The sequence below is a fragment of the Rhinopithecus bieti genome, unplaced genomic scaffold (genome assembly GCF_001698545.2).
Source record: "Rhinopithecus bieti isolate Rb0 unplaced genomic scaffold, ASM169854v2 scaffold_73682, whole genome shotgun sequence".
NCBI lineage: Eukaryota > Metazoa > Chordata > Mammalia > Primates > Cercopithecidae > Rhinopithecus > Rhinopithecus bieti.
In genome coordinates, this window is record NW_016829166.1 from 951,148 (window position 1) to 966,173 (window position 15,026).

At 41.2% G+C, this 15,026-nt stretch overlaps 1 protein-coding gene across 10 annotated transcripts in view; it reads left to right on the forward strand.

Moving 5' to 3' along the window:
• Nucleotides 1-15,026, forward strand: part of PTPRM (protein tyrosine phosphatase receptor type M) — a 797,738-nt gene that overhangs the window by 269,660 nt on the left and 513,052 nt on the right. For all 10 annotated transcript variants that reach the window (XM_017864681.1, XM_017864682.1, XM_017864683.1 and 7 more), the window contains exon 3: nt 5,423-5,694. In XM_017864681.1, coding sequence (XP_017720170.1) covers nt 5,423-5,694 — 272 coding nt within the window. The remainder of the gene's footprint in view (nt 1-5,422; nt 5,695-15,026) is intronic.

Below are 15,026 nucleotides of genomic sequence, written 5' to 3' on the forward strand. Positions count from 1 at the left end.
AACTTTAAAAAGTGAATTTTATAATAGCTTTAAAGTTCATAAAATGCTGCTTCTCTGTAAGCTAAAGTATTGAAGAATACATGTAGCTCTTCCTTCCTGCTGGATAATGGAAACTATTCTGTTTTTTGTTGTTTGCAAAGTTTCTCAAATACACTTGGAAGACAATTCATGTAGTTTTCTCAGCCTTGACAAATCTAGAGCCCCAAACACACCAATGCAAATTCTGATGATGGGTTAGAAAGGAATAACTAATTCTGTGTCATTATTACTGCTGTCACAAACAATGATGGAAGATAGTTTAATCAAAAGCATTTGCCAATGGCTATGATTAGCTAAATTTAATTCACCCAGAGATTTGAGAATGTGAACATTGCATGTTCTTATCAAAGAGTTTTCCTTTTTGGGGAAACCAAAATAATTATTCTTAAGAAGCGTCTAAGTCTGCATCTAAAGGCTGTCCCTTTTTGAAGCTGACTCCATCATGCAGAGCTCGTTTCATTTGCCTGCAATGCTATATTTTCTACTTATATACTAGTGACTTAGGGGTGTTTTGTTATCTGAACACAAACAGAATTTCTATGCTAATTTGAATTATGATTTTTTAAAAATTTACCCAGTTGGAATGCTTTTTGTAGGAGGAAAGAATTGAAGTAAGGAAGTAACTACAGAGGGAGACCCAATTACTCTTTGAAAATGCATTTCCTCAGTCAAAACATTTAAGCAGAAGGTGAAAATTAAACATTCAGCCATATAGGCGTAGCTTAAAAAACAGGCTTAATAGTCTAAAATTGAATATAAATGCTTTGAATTCTGTAATTCTCTAAACATTGGTTGACTTTATACTTTTATAGCAGATAGGTGATAAAAACAAACAAACAAGCAACACTTCTCTCCCTGCTGCCAATTGTAACTTGACTGCAGGTTGCTGGACTTTCACGTTTGCTTCTGTAAACTCATTGGCACATAATAGTACATCACTGTTAGGAAACACGAGTGTGGATAGAAACGTCACCTTTTGTACTTCAAAGCTGTGGGTTAAGTCCTGATGGCCACACACTGAAATAAAGATAACCTTTCCCCAAAAACATAAGGGCAAGATTAATTGAGTTGAAGGTTTTGTGTTATCTCAGTACTAATGTTCTTCTCTCTTAAAGAAAGGAAACTTAAACATTTCCACTTAGGTGAATTATAGTAGGACCAGGAGAGTTGTGAGGTGAACAGGGGGAAATAGAAATAAATGGTAAAGAATTCCAGCTGGGCACAGTGGCTCACACCTGTAATCCTAACATTTGGGAGGGTGAAGCGGGAAGATTGCTTTAATCGTGGAGTTAGAGACCAGCCTGGGCAACATAGTAAGACTCCCTCTCTACAAAATAAAAAATTTTAAAAATGTACCCGGGTGTGGTAATGCCTACCTGTGATCCCAGCTACTCGGGAGGCTGAAAGAGGAGGATCACTTGAGCCCAGGAGGTCGAGGCTGCTATGAGCCATGATCCTCCCACTGCACTCCAACCTGGGGGACAGAGTGAGACCCTGTCTCCAAAAAAAAAGCCACATAATTTTAAAAAGCTATACATTTAGGAGGTTTGAGGAGCTAAAGTCATCATAATGAAAGTCAGGAGCATTTGCTGGGCTTGTGCTTTGTGGTGGGCTTTGTTCCACTTGCCTTGTATGCATTCGTGGTTAATTATCAGGCTGCATAGATACACCAGTTGGGAGACTGTAGAGGAAGGGAAAAAGGGAATCTTGCAGAGGAGTGTACCTCAGGGGAAGGTGCTCGGCAGAGACTTTTCCTCTCAAAGATCATGAGTGTTGAAATCTGAGTGCTGCTCAATTGATTTCCAGATCATTTGGGAGAGACTAGCCATGGGGGCAGTCCAGATAGAATTGCCTCCCGAGGACCTGAACCTCTGCAAGAGGAAGAGTGTGTGTAGAGTCTGCATTTCCACCAAAGTCCTGCCCCTGCACTTGAGAAGCCTTTCACGAATTTCACAAAATCACATGCTGAAAATAGCAGATCTAGGGCCGGGTGTAGTGGCTCATGCCTGTAATCCCAGCACTTTGAGAGGCCAAGGTGGGTGGATTACCTGAGGTCAGTAGTTCAAGACCAGCCTGACCAACATGGTGAAACCCAGTCTCTACTAAAAATATAAAAAATTAGCCAGGCATGGTGGCAGGCACCTATAATCCCAGCTACTCGGCAGGCTGAGGCAGGAGAATCGCTTGAACCCAGGAGACAGAGGGTGCAGTGAGCCGAGATCACGCCATTGCACTCCAGCCTGGGTGACAAGAGCAAAACTCCGTCTCTAAAAAAAAGAGAGAGAAAAAATAGCAGATCTTGTGAGAAGAATGGGGTTGGGGCTGACCCTTCCAAATCTATGCAGCTTTGTAGCTGGCGAGTGAACAAAAACAGTGACAAAGCTAATAAAAGTGCTGGCTCTCTGAACTCCACTCTGGCACAGACCCCGTGAACCCATCCTCAGCCCTGAACCTCAGACCCTGAACCCAAGGCCTCCACTTCTTCCCACTCTCCATAGAAGTCCTTGAAGTCATTCTCTTCTGATAGAGACTGCTTGCTGTCAACTTAAAAATGTGATCAGAGATTTGTCTTCTTCATCAGTCCTTTTCTTTTTTGTCCTTTGGAAACACAGAGGAAGGGCGCAGAGGCTGCACAGTTCTTCAGTCGTTCTTACAGTTTCGGAGACAGCTTAGGAATGGAAAGAGGAATGACACCACCAAAGCCCCTTCTTGCCACTCCTTGCATTGAGGAAAGACGCTTCTGTAGGATCTTTAGCTTTGTTTAAAAGACATCATGTACTGATAAAGCTTTCCCTTTATTTGAGAGAACAGTTGCCCCTGATCACTTCACAATGTTAATGTCCTGCAAAAAATTGCACATAAACCAAGAGGACTTGTGTGTCATAGGGATGTCACTCCCCATCTAGTAATCCTATGTGAGCTAATTTGCATTACAGAAGCATACCTCAAAGCAAAATAGACTATTCTAAGTCAAACAGGGAAAAAAGGAAGAGAAAGGACTTTAAAAGCTAGGATCACTTGAATTTCACCTGGATCTCAACATAAAAATTCTTGTGTACTTTAGACACAAGAGTGTAAAAGCATTTCATGCTGGAATGGAGCACAGTGGATGAAACATTGGAGGCAGGCTGTGTAGCTAGAAGAATAGCAGTTTTGGAAAACTGAGTGATTTCCTAGACAGTAATGGTAGAAAGGTACCAGTTGATGTAAATAGGTGAAAGGAGACTCCTCTGAGTGCTTCACAGGATGTGGGCAACACTTAGTTTGCCATCCTGTGTATATTACCATGCTTTCCACCCTGGTTGCCCAAGCTTAAGTGATGGGAACAATGAGAGAAACAATCTTCTTGGCAATATGGCCATACTCAAGGTTTTGTTCATTCAGACGTGACCTCAAGAACATGGCATGCCTCAGCCCCACTAGTAATAATATATGTGGTAACTGTTGTAGATAACAGAGCCCCCAGTGATAGAATCTGGCATAAATCAGCTTTTATTTTACTAAGAGCAGAAAAAAACAATCTGTAACTCATATACACCAATGTCCTACTCTGGATTTGTGATGGGGTTCATCAACCCTACATGTTTCAAAGATTTTTTACATTTGTAAGCAATAACCTGAATTATGTCAATGATACGCTCTTGTCACTTGTTCTTTCTCTGCCCCAACTCTTTCTTAAATCACAGTTAAAGTTCTTCCTTAATGCTGAAGTGTATTTCATAGGTAACTTATATTTCATAGATAGGTTCGCTTGTGACTTGGCTTTTGTATTTCTAGGTGCATAACATTCATTGCTTGAAAAATTGCTCTGTTTCAAAATAGCTACTATAATTTCCCTTCACTGCTTTGAAAGGGTGTTTTTTTTTTTTTTCATATATGTTCAAAAAGCACATGAAGAAACTTGGGGTTACTGGAGTGTGGCAGAATGAGTAATGGGCTGGAAACTCAGAAGCTCAAAGTTCTGGTTTTGCCACTAACTCATCCTAAAACCTAGATAAACTGCTTCTAATCTGTCTGTGACCCTGTTCCTGTTTATCATAAATGGTGTTAAATCTGGCTCACCTCAGAGCTGTAAAGGTAGCAACCATAAGAAAGCATATGATAATATAGATCCTTTAACAACGGCCTCTTAATCTGTGAAAGATATCTACATCTGTATTTTCCATTTGATACTTACAGTCATTCTTTGGGAATTACTATAAAAGGGTGGTCTTCCGGTTTTGCTGTTTAGGCAGTCACAGCATGTAAACAAGACAGAAATTCCATACATTTTCTAGTACTGTGGATGTGTGTGTTACCTGATCTGTGTGGGTAGACAATAAACACATATGAACATATATACACACCTTAAACATTATGATCCACAGTGAGGGTACCCATCTGTGTCGTATTTTTATTTTTTTCATTTTTATACTCCAAGTTCTGGTGTACTTCCTCCTTAGAATTTCAATACATTTTTTCCTCTGTGCTGAAGCAGACCTATGACAACCTATTTTCCCTTTTATGTTTGAACATTTTGCTTTTATCTTTTACTATGTGAAATATGAAATTCTTATGGGGAAGGCCCAAGTGCTTGGGATCTGGAAAGCTTGAATCCATCTGGAAGCTCCTCAACACTCCCGGGTAGGTTAGGGCCATTGCGTCAAGATCCAAAGAGCTCATAAGACTTCTTAGAATGATTGTCCTCCAGTTGGGGCAGTGATTGTCTAAGTCATCACCTTGTTGTGAGAACACCTCCACTGTCAACGAGAAGTCAGTTGTTCCAGCGATGGAGGTGGGTACTGGCGCTGAATTACATTGACAGCAGGGAACATGATGGGGCCAGTATCATGACCCTGATTCACAGCCCACCTAATCTTTTGTCTTTCTCTAGGTTATACAAAGTGATTACTGAGTAATGCTAACATGATGGGACAGTGCTGTTTGGTAGAACTTTCTGCTGGGTGGAGATGCTCTGTATCTGTGCTGCCCAGTGTGGTAGCTACTTGTCACGTGTGGCTATTGAGCACGTGAAACACGGTTGGTGTGAATGAGGACATGCATTTTAAATAAGGAATTTCAATTTTTAATTTAATTAATCGCCTGTGACTCCTGACTGCTAGAATAAGGCGAGTCTACAAACATTTTGCTACATTTCTGTTATTTAGAAGTCAAATTACAGTAACATCCAGGGAATTTTCCATTAATATTATGTGCGCTCTTGAGAACACATGGGGGATGATAGGAGGAGGAGGAGGTGATAAATGAAATAGGAATGAAAGAAATGGCAGTTTCAGTAAGACATGGAATTGCAGGGCCAACCCATGTAAATGATGGTGGGTTTTCAGAGATAACCAGAAAGTAGTGTTTCAGGGTATGACTCTCCTTGATTTTGTTTTTGCAGGTTCTTTCATGCTGGTGAATGCCTCTGGGAGACCTGAGGGGCAGAGAGCCCACCTGCTCTTACCCCAGCTTAAAGAAAATGACACCCACTGCATCGACTTTCACTATTTTGTGTCCAGCAAGAGTAATTCTCCTCCAGGGTTACTCAATGTCTACGTGAAGGTCAATAACGGGCCACTGGGGAATCCTATCTGGAATATATCTGGAGACCCAACACGTACATGGAACAGGGCCGAACTGGCCATTAGTACTTTCTGGCCTAACTTTTATCAGGTATGTGCTTTCTTTTTATTACCTATTTTGAAGCATCCTCTAATTTCTAAAAATATAAATTATTGTTATATCATTATAATCAGAAAAGGTTGATGTATTTTTGTTGTCAAGGTTGTGGAGAAAGAGGAACTCTCATCCTACACTGTTGGTGGGATTGTAAATTAGTTCAGCCCCTTTGTAAAGCAGCTTGGATACTTCTCAAAGAGCTGAATAGAGACTTACTGTTCAACCCAGCAATCCCATTACTGGGTATACACCCAAAGGAAAATAAATTACATGAGTTCAGGTGTTTTTTGGTAGAATGTTTATCACAGCACAATTCATGATAGCAAAGACATGGAATCCACCTAGGTGTCCATCAGTGGTGGACTGGTACATACACACCATGGAATACTGTGCAGCCATAAAAAAGAATGAAATCGTGTCTTTAGCAGCAACCGGAAGCCATTATCCCAAGCGAATTAATGCAAAAACAGAAAACCAAATGCTGCATGCTTTTACTTATAAGTAGGAGCTAAGCTTTGGGTACACATGAACATAAAGATGGGAGCAGTAGACACTAGAGAATACAAAAAGGGGGAGGGGAGCAAGGGTGGAAAAACTAACTTTGGGGTACTGTGCTCACAACCTGGGTGACAGGATTAATCATACCTCCAAACCTCAGAGTCATGCAATTTACCCAGGTAACAAACCTGGGTAAAAATAAACAGTATTGAGAATACTCAATTAATTGCCGACTATGAGGAGGAATAAAGAGGATTGCAATATTTTGCTTTTCTCTTTCTTTAATTCCTTTGGCTCAGACAGGAGCCAGCTGGAACATGCATCTAAGATAATTTTGATGTTTAATTGAGATGCTTGTTCCTCCTGAATCTGCAATTTAAATAAATAAATAAATAAATAAATTTTATAACAATGTAAGAAAATCCTATACTATTTGATAAGGAGTGTCTTGAGGCTTTGTCAAATTAGTAAAAATTACAATTCAAAATTTGTTTATGCCTGGCATGTATTGTTTTAAGAAAATAAAAGTCACTTGTAGCAGGGCAAGAAGTGCTATCTACGGGGTTTGCAAATATATTTTCTTTTCTTTTTTTGTTTTTCCGACGGGGACTCGCCCCATCACCCAGGCTGGAGTACAGTGTTGTGGGCTCAAGTGATTCTCCCATCTCAGCCTCCCAAGTAGCTGGAAGTACAGACATATGCCACCATGTTGGGCTAATTTAAAAAAAATTTTTCTGTAGAGACAGGGCCTTGCTATGTTGCCCAGGCTGGTCTCAAACTCCTGGTCTTCAGTGATCCTGCCACCCCAGCCTCCCAAAGTGCTAGAATTACAGGCATGAGCCATTGTACCCAGCTGGATATTTTATTTTCTATATTAAGTAGGCCATGTGTGACACAGAAGGGCATAGCACCTGAGTCTAAAAGAAGATGCCCTCTGCAAATGGGTTTCAGGAGTAAATGAGTCATAAGAGATGAGCCCTGTGGAGATGAGCCAGTGAGGGGCAGGTCCTTGCCTCTACCCACGTAAGCAACAGGAAGAAAATAACAGATGTAAATGGATTCCTTGTCACAGAGGCACTGCCACAAGGCCTGTCCTGTTATTTTGGGGGCTCTGTGGAGACCCGCAGTAACTGTTTTGAGTTCCTGTTTAAAGTAACTGAAGGGCAGAGGCCCATGGGCAGTTCAGAAGTGGTACCAAACCAGTTCTGACGTCACGTCCTGTCTGCCCTTCTGTTGGGGATGCCTGTGACACAAGAGCATCCTAACTTGGGATCAAAGTGGGAAATTAGTGACAGTGGGCATTTGGAGAGCTTTTTCTTTTCTGTCCACAGCATCTTTTAAAACTAACAGTATTGAGAATACTCAGTTAATTGCCGACTACGAGGAGGAATAAAGAGGATTGCAATATTTTGCTTTTCTCTTTCTTTAATTCCTTCGGCTCAGACAGGAGCCAGCTGGAACATGCATCTAAGATCATTTTTCATGTTTAATTGAGGTGCTTGGTTAGACATAGGGAAGGGAAAGCTAGGGCTTTCCAGGGCTGCTTGTCTTCAAAATGGGCATGAACAGCATCCAGTAATCCATTCTGCAGGTTCGGTGTTTATGAGTTAAGATCCATCAACCCCAATTTCTCTCCCCCTGGATTGATGAATAAATGGGCTGTAAACTTCTTGCTTAATTTATCTTTGTAGGCATATACCTATAACCATTTCTAGGATTTAGTGAGTGACAAGTAAATGTGTTCTTTTTTAATGGAAATGAAGAGATAGGGGAAACTCTGTTAGTGCATGTGTACATTGTTAAGATCTTTTTAGAGTATGTACTTTGGCAATAAGTTTTAAAATTGTTAAAAAAATTAGATATGCTTAAATCTAGCAATCCACTAGTAGGAATTTATCCTAAAGAAGTAATGAAGAGTGACTGCAAATAATTAACTACTGGGATATTCATAGCAGCTTATTTATAGTAAAGAAAATCAGAAACAGTATTTTCCAACCATAGAGGATTTGTTAATTTATGCTATCTCAATACAAAAATTTATTTTGCAGCCATTAAGAATAATGTTAGGGAAGAAAATTTAATGATGCATTTAAGGTTATGTTGTTAAATGGATTAAACAGGTATAAAGCAATACATTAAATTCTATTTTTAAATTTAAAAAATCTAATAAAGACTGAAATATATCTTGAAATAAATACATAAGAAAGTGGTATCTCGGCTGTGCACAGTGGCTCAAGCCTGTAATCCCAGCACTTTGGGAGGCTGAAGTGGGAGGATCACCTGAGTCCAGGAGTTCAAGACCAGCCTAGGCAACATGGCAAGATCCAGTGTCTACAAAAAAAAAAAAAAAAAAAAAATTAGCAGGACGTGGTGGCGTACACCTGTAGTTGCAGCTACTCAGGATGCTGAAGCTGGAAGATCGCTTGAGCCTGGGAGGTCGAGGCTTCAGTGAGCCATGGTCGTGCCACTGTACTCCAGCCTGGGTGATAGATGAGACCTTGTCTCAAGAAAAACAAATAATAATAAGGAAAAAAGTAGAATCTCTCTAGCTAGTGGGATAACAGGTAAACTTTCTTCTTGTTTGTTTTGCGATTGGTTTTATTCTCAGTTTTCCCCAACGTACATGTACTGTTGTTATTTATAAAACAAAAGTAAAATTTGTTTTCCTTCAGAAGGAAAATATCCTATTTAATAAAACACGTTCTTTTATATAAATGCACTAGTGACCAATCAGTAGTTTAAAGCCTGTGGCCTCTGGCACAAAACTTAGGAAATGTGTTTCATAGGGTTAAAAAACAAGTGGGTGACCGGGCGCAGTGGCTCGTGCCTTTAGTCCTAGCACTTTGGGAGGCTGAGGCAGGTAGGCAGGTGGATTGCTTGAGGTCAGGAGTTCAGGACCAGCCTGGTCAACATGGTGAAACCGCATCTCTACTAAAAATACAAAAATTAGCCGGGCGTGGTGGTGCATGCCTGTGGTCCCAGCCACTTGGGAGACTGAGGCACAAGAATCCCTTGAACCAGGGAGGCGGAGGTTGCAGTGAGCTGAGATTGTGCCACTGCACTCCAGCCTAGGAGACAGAACGAGACCTTGTTTCAACAATAACAATAAAAGGCCACCAGTAGAAGTGGCTTTGGCCAACCTAGGCCTCCAGAGGTTTTTGTATGGTGGCCTAGGCTGAGAAGTTGAATGTGATTGAAAACCTTCTTTGAGAGGAACCTTTCCCCAAGTAGGGAAGACAGGGATCTTGAGTGTTCCCACTGCCCCTCTGGGACCTTTTCTAGGTTCTTCCTCAGTGTCCGATTGTCTGCTGTGGTTGTCTCAAGATTGTCTCAAGAAAAAGAAATCATAATAAGGAAAAAAGAAAGTAGAATCTCTCTAGCTAGTGGGATAATAGGTAAACTTTTTTTTTTTTTTTTTTTTTTTTTTTTTGAGGCCAGTGGACCACACTCCTAGTTGAGATCAGAAGGTATGTCCTGCTCATCTTTTCGCTGAGTTTCTTCTCTTGGGCCTTAGCAGTGTCCACACAAAACTTCTAGAATGGGCTCTCTTGAGACCATCACAGCCTCCAGAGCCACAGTGTGCTGGTTTAGCATGGCCTTGGCTGCAGTCAGATGTGGAATTTCTGTTTTGTCTGTTATACCCCTAGCTCAGTCAGCTGCATTAAAGGAATGATGTGGTTTATGAACAGTCTTGGAAGAGCAGACTTTATAAAGGAACTATCAGACTACATTGAGAGTCAGATGGTCCTATATATTTCAGGTCATTGTCATTTTCAGTGAATTCTTATTTTCTTGAGCACCTTTGGATAAAATATTTCGCCTTCCCAATTGTGAACTTCTGCTCCTTTTTAAAGCCCTCTCACTTTTCACTGTGATCTCTCACGCTTTACTGAAAGGTAAATGATTTGGCAAATTAAGTTAGAAGTTTATTCTCATAACTTTTTGATTCACTTTTGAATGTATTGCTTCATTGATATCTTAGTCTGCTGTGCTGCAGTAACAAAATACCACAGGACTGTATGGCTTAAACAACAGACCATATTTCTCACATTTCGTGAGTTTGAGAATTCCAAGATCAGGGTGCCAGCATTGTCAGATTCTGGTGAAAGCTCTCTTCCTGGTTTGCAGATGGTCATCTTCCTTCTGTGTCCTCACAGGGTTGGCGGGAGGTCAGGGAAGCCAGAGCTCTCACACCTTTTCTTATAAAGGTCTCCTCCCATCATGAGGGCTCCCCTCTCCTGACCCCATCACCTCCCCAAGGCCCACCTCCTAATATCACCACATTTGGGACTAGGGTTTCAGCGTGAACTTGGGGAGTACACAAACATTCAGTTCATAGCACTGATAGATTCATTAGGAATAGCTTCATACTTTGAATTTAAAGATGGATTTGTAGAGATTCTTTAATACAGTGTTGCCAAGCTTTTATTTTATTTTGTTGGGAAAATTGTTTTATTTTAAAATGGAAATAGAATCTACAGGAAAAGCTTGTGCTTTCCTTTTTTTCTTCGCATAAACAATAATAATGCAATTCAGGTCAAAGCACAAGGCAGAAACTTGAGAAAAGAACAGTTCTTACAAGTATGTGGTCTTCTTTTCAGATATCCATGAAAATGTTTAACGACTAGATGGCTAGGTACCTACAGAAAGCTCCAAGACAATCATCTGGCCTTATAGTTTCGACAGGACTATTTTGAATCTTAGATTTATCAGTCACTCCTTTCCCATTCTACTTGTTCTAAGAATTAAGTATATAATTAAAAAACCCACATCCTGATTTTAAATCTCCACTCTCCCAAAACCTGTTTGAGGAAACAAAATGGGGAAGAAGAAGATCAGAGCAAAAATATTGTTAACACTGGCCGTCCTTATGCAGGTGGGCTACTACCGACTCCTGATGAATATCTGTAAAGGGTGTAGAGCTACTGAAAACCCACATGTGTGTTTAATTCCTGAGCACTCCCACCAAGCATCAGCCTTGGAATTCTTAAAGACAGAGTTAAGGTAGCACTTCCTTATTATTTCCCCTTTATCTGCTGGGCAGTAAACAAATTGAAATCATTACCCTAATAGCAATATAAACTATTAGGTAAATGGCACATTGTAGATGCAGCAAGAGAGATGTCAGCAGGAAACTTCCCAAACACTGAACTGCAGGCCTTAAAATCACTACGTAAGACCTGAATGAGGTTTCCCAGTTGGAATAAGAAGGACAGGCCATATTCACAGATATAAGGTAAAAGGAAGACACCCACCAAATCCAGTTTTCACCCCTGGTCTAAGTAAGGTGTCAGCCTAATTAGAGATGGTCAGAGGAAAAGCCTGGACAAAAAACAAACAAACGAAAAACAAGCTGTGAAGTTGAACCAGAGGAGGGACTTCCTTGGGCTGCAGATCCAGTCCCCAGCCCATGGGGCCTGCACACCTGTACCGAGGAGATGCCTGTTGTAGTCTGATGCTCTTAGAAATTCAAGTCATGCAAGAGCCTGTCTGCTTTTGATATAATTTCCCATATAGATTTCTTTATAAGAAGTTCTGTATTGGCCTGAAGATGTGACTCTGGTTTTTGACTATTATATTTCTGATTCCAAAATATAAAATATATATTTTCCAGGCCAGACGTGGTGGCTCATGCCTGTAATCCCATCTCTTTGGGAGGCCGAGGCAGGCAGATGACAAGGTCAAGAGATGGAGACCATCCTGGCTAACATGGTGAAACCCCATCTCTACTAAAAAATACAAAAAATTAGACGGGCATGGTTGGAGGCACCTGTAGTCCCAGCTACTCAGGAGGCTGAGACAGGAGAATGGCTTGAACCTGGCAGGCGGAGCTTGCAGTGAGCCAAGATTGCGCCACTGCACTCCAGCCTGGGGGACAGAGCAAGACTCTGTCCATATATATATATATGTATATATGTTTTTTTTTTCCCAGTATTGTGTGTGCATAGATGCATGTGTGTAACATTTTCTTATGTGAACATGGTGCATAAAAGTCAATATCCAAGTGATACATGTTCAGGCTGTTTCTAGGCCTGAAAGGTGAAGACAAGATAATAGGATATGGGTGTCTAAACGAGGTGACACCTTTGAGAAACCCTCTCTCAGGGTACAGGAAGTCAGCTTCCTCTAGACAGCACCTCTACAATTTATTACCTAGGCTGCAGGATATATTCTAGAATTCCAAAATATTAATATAAGGTTCACGTATACTTGAAATATTTGTGTTAAAATACTTCATATAGTACTTTATTTCTGTAAGCAAATTTCACACTAGTAAGTAGTTTTGATATGAGTGAAAATTGATTAATGAATTCTTTTAAAGGAATTTCATATTATAAATTGTTTGCACATGGGCAGCATCAGAAGCCGTAAGAGAACATATACTTTGTGTTACGAAGAATGGGATTTGGATATCAGCCCTGCTTACTCAGAAGTTTGGGCAACTGATTTAAACTTTATGAGACTCACTTTCCTAATTACAGCGGGGTGGAAGGTAGTAATTAGGGGTAATTAGGGGCTGAAGATGAAAAGCACATTGGGGATACGCTAGCCTCTTAAAAAGTGGTGGCAGTTTGTTGAACCACTGTTAAGATTAAGATTTGTGGAAGATGGTAAAAAGGGAACCAGTTAGTAGTTGAGTGCTTTCTCCCTGCTAAGGCGCTTCTTAAATGTGTTCAGTGGAATGTTAAAAGGTGTTAAATGAAAAAGTGTTCCAGGAACAAATCCTTTTGTGAAACACTGCATGAGACAGAGTGAACCAAGTTCCCTTTTGTCAGAACATTTCAGAACTGCTCTCATACAGAACTGCAAGGTGAGGTTTTATGAGGGTCCATGGAATTCTCCCTTCCCTGGACTTGTTTGACTGCATCTCAAGGGCCAGGTGCCCTGGGTTGCATTCAGGGACCGCTGTGTTGGGCTCTTCAGTTGGCTATTGCCCATGACCTCCTGGGCCTTCTTCCAGAACGTCCATTTCTTGCTTTGCTTTGGGTACAAAGTACTGAGTTAATTTTCATCTTGATCAGCATCTGAACTTCGCAATTGTTGAACTAAGGGAAGTTTTCAGTCAATCTAGACACAAGTGTCCTGTGTACTTTTGATAAACAGAATAGGTCTTTTGGGGCATCTCTTACTTTCACAGTTTTTTCCTCTAGGTTTAATATTAACATTGCTAGACATTTATAGAGTTTTGAAAAGTTTCTCAGCAGAGAAAAGTGTTCTTGCCACAGTAGTCATTTTATGTAGTTTTTACTATTTATGGTAGAATAGTATGCTACAGGTACACATCGCAGTGGTAACCTGCATGGAATACAGCTAATTGCAGGTTAATTACTGTTCCTTAAAACATAAATTGCCAAGTATTTGGTGATTAACACATATTTAATTCCTTAATTAATGTTTTTCCTAATTGCTTTTGTGTGGACCTGCCCTCCCGTGGTTGGGAAGCAGTGGGGAAGGGCAAGTACCTGCCATCCTCAGGGCACCTGCCTCCTTTGATTCAGACATTGATTTTCTTACCATTTGAAGAATAGTATTTTCCTCATGCGTTCACCCCTTTGCTTTATTGTGCTGATTAAAAAGAAAGAACTCTGCTTTGTTCTGCACCCCCGCCTCCTGTTTCCCACCCCTACACCCTGAGGCAAGGGAGCCAACCACTGATTTCTTCATATTCTAATCATGCATGCACCCCAGAAGCCTCAGCTTCCACCCAGAATTTCAGCCTTCCTCTCTGCTTTCAGAAGACAGTGATTCTGAGCCCAGTCAGAGGCCAGGGAGGCAGTGATCTTTAATATAAATGGTTGCTTTAAAAAGAGAAACAATGCAAAGGTAGCTGAAAATCTCCCTCCCCCATGGCTGTCCATAAAGAAGTGGGGCTGGGGAGGGTGGGCAAGGACTATAGGGAGTGGGAGGATAAAGTCATCAAATATGAGAGCCTTGCTGGTTCACGAGAGTCTCGCTGGTTCACGAGAGCCTCCTTGTTAAAACAAATGCCTTAGATATACTGAAGGGTCCTGGGAGAAGATTAGGAGTGGGTTCAGCTGGGCCCTGCTCGGAGTTCTTTGTGCAGCAAGGACTCAAAGGAGCTTGTACTGGGGAGAGGGGTACTAAATCAAGATTCACCCTTGTCAGTCTGACGTCTCTCCTGGGAAATGAGGAGTTGAGGGAATAGGGATGACTTGATCTGACTTATCTTTTCACATTTTGCTGCGAACTGTATTCCCCTGCACAGCTAGCTGTGTGCCTGTTTCTTTGCTGTATTTGCCTTCAGCCCACTGATTTTACTACAAAGCCATGTAAAGCCACAGCTAAGTGACAACAGGCCCGCATACATTTGCTGCCTAGAGACAGTGTTTTAGAATTGAATTGGTGAGTCTTTTCTTTTTTCTTTCTTTCTTTTTTTTTTTTTTTTTTTTTTTTTTTTTTGAGACAGAGTCTCGCTCTGTCGCCCAGGCTGGGGTGCAGTGGCTTGATCTCAGCTCACTGCAACCTCCACCTCCTGGGTTCACGCTATTCTCCTGCCTCAGCCTCCTGAGTAGCTGGGACTACAGGTGGCCACCACCACGCCCGGCTAATTTTTTGTTAGAGACGGGGTTTCACCGTGTTAGCCAGGATGGTCTTGATTTACTGAGCTCGTGATCCAACCACCTCGGCCTCCCAAAGTGCTGGGATTACAGGTGTGAGCCACTGCACCTGGCCGGTGAGTCTTTTATAGATTGTGTTCCACAAACCCAGGGAATGTTAGGAGGCATTAGTTGACCAAATGGAAAGAAGCACTGGGTTAAACACTGCTTCCATTCTGCCGGCCATTCGGAGGTTAGGAGTGGTTTTGA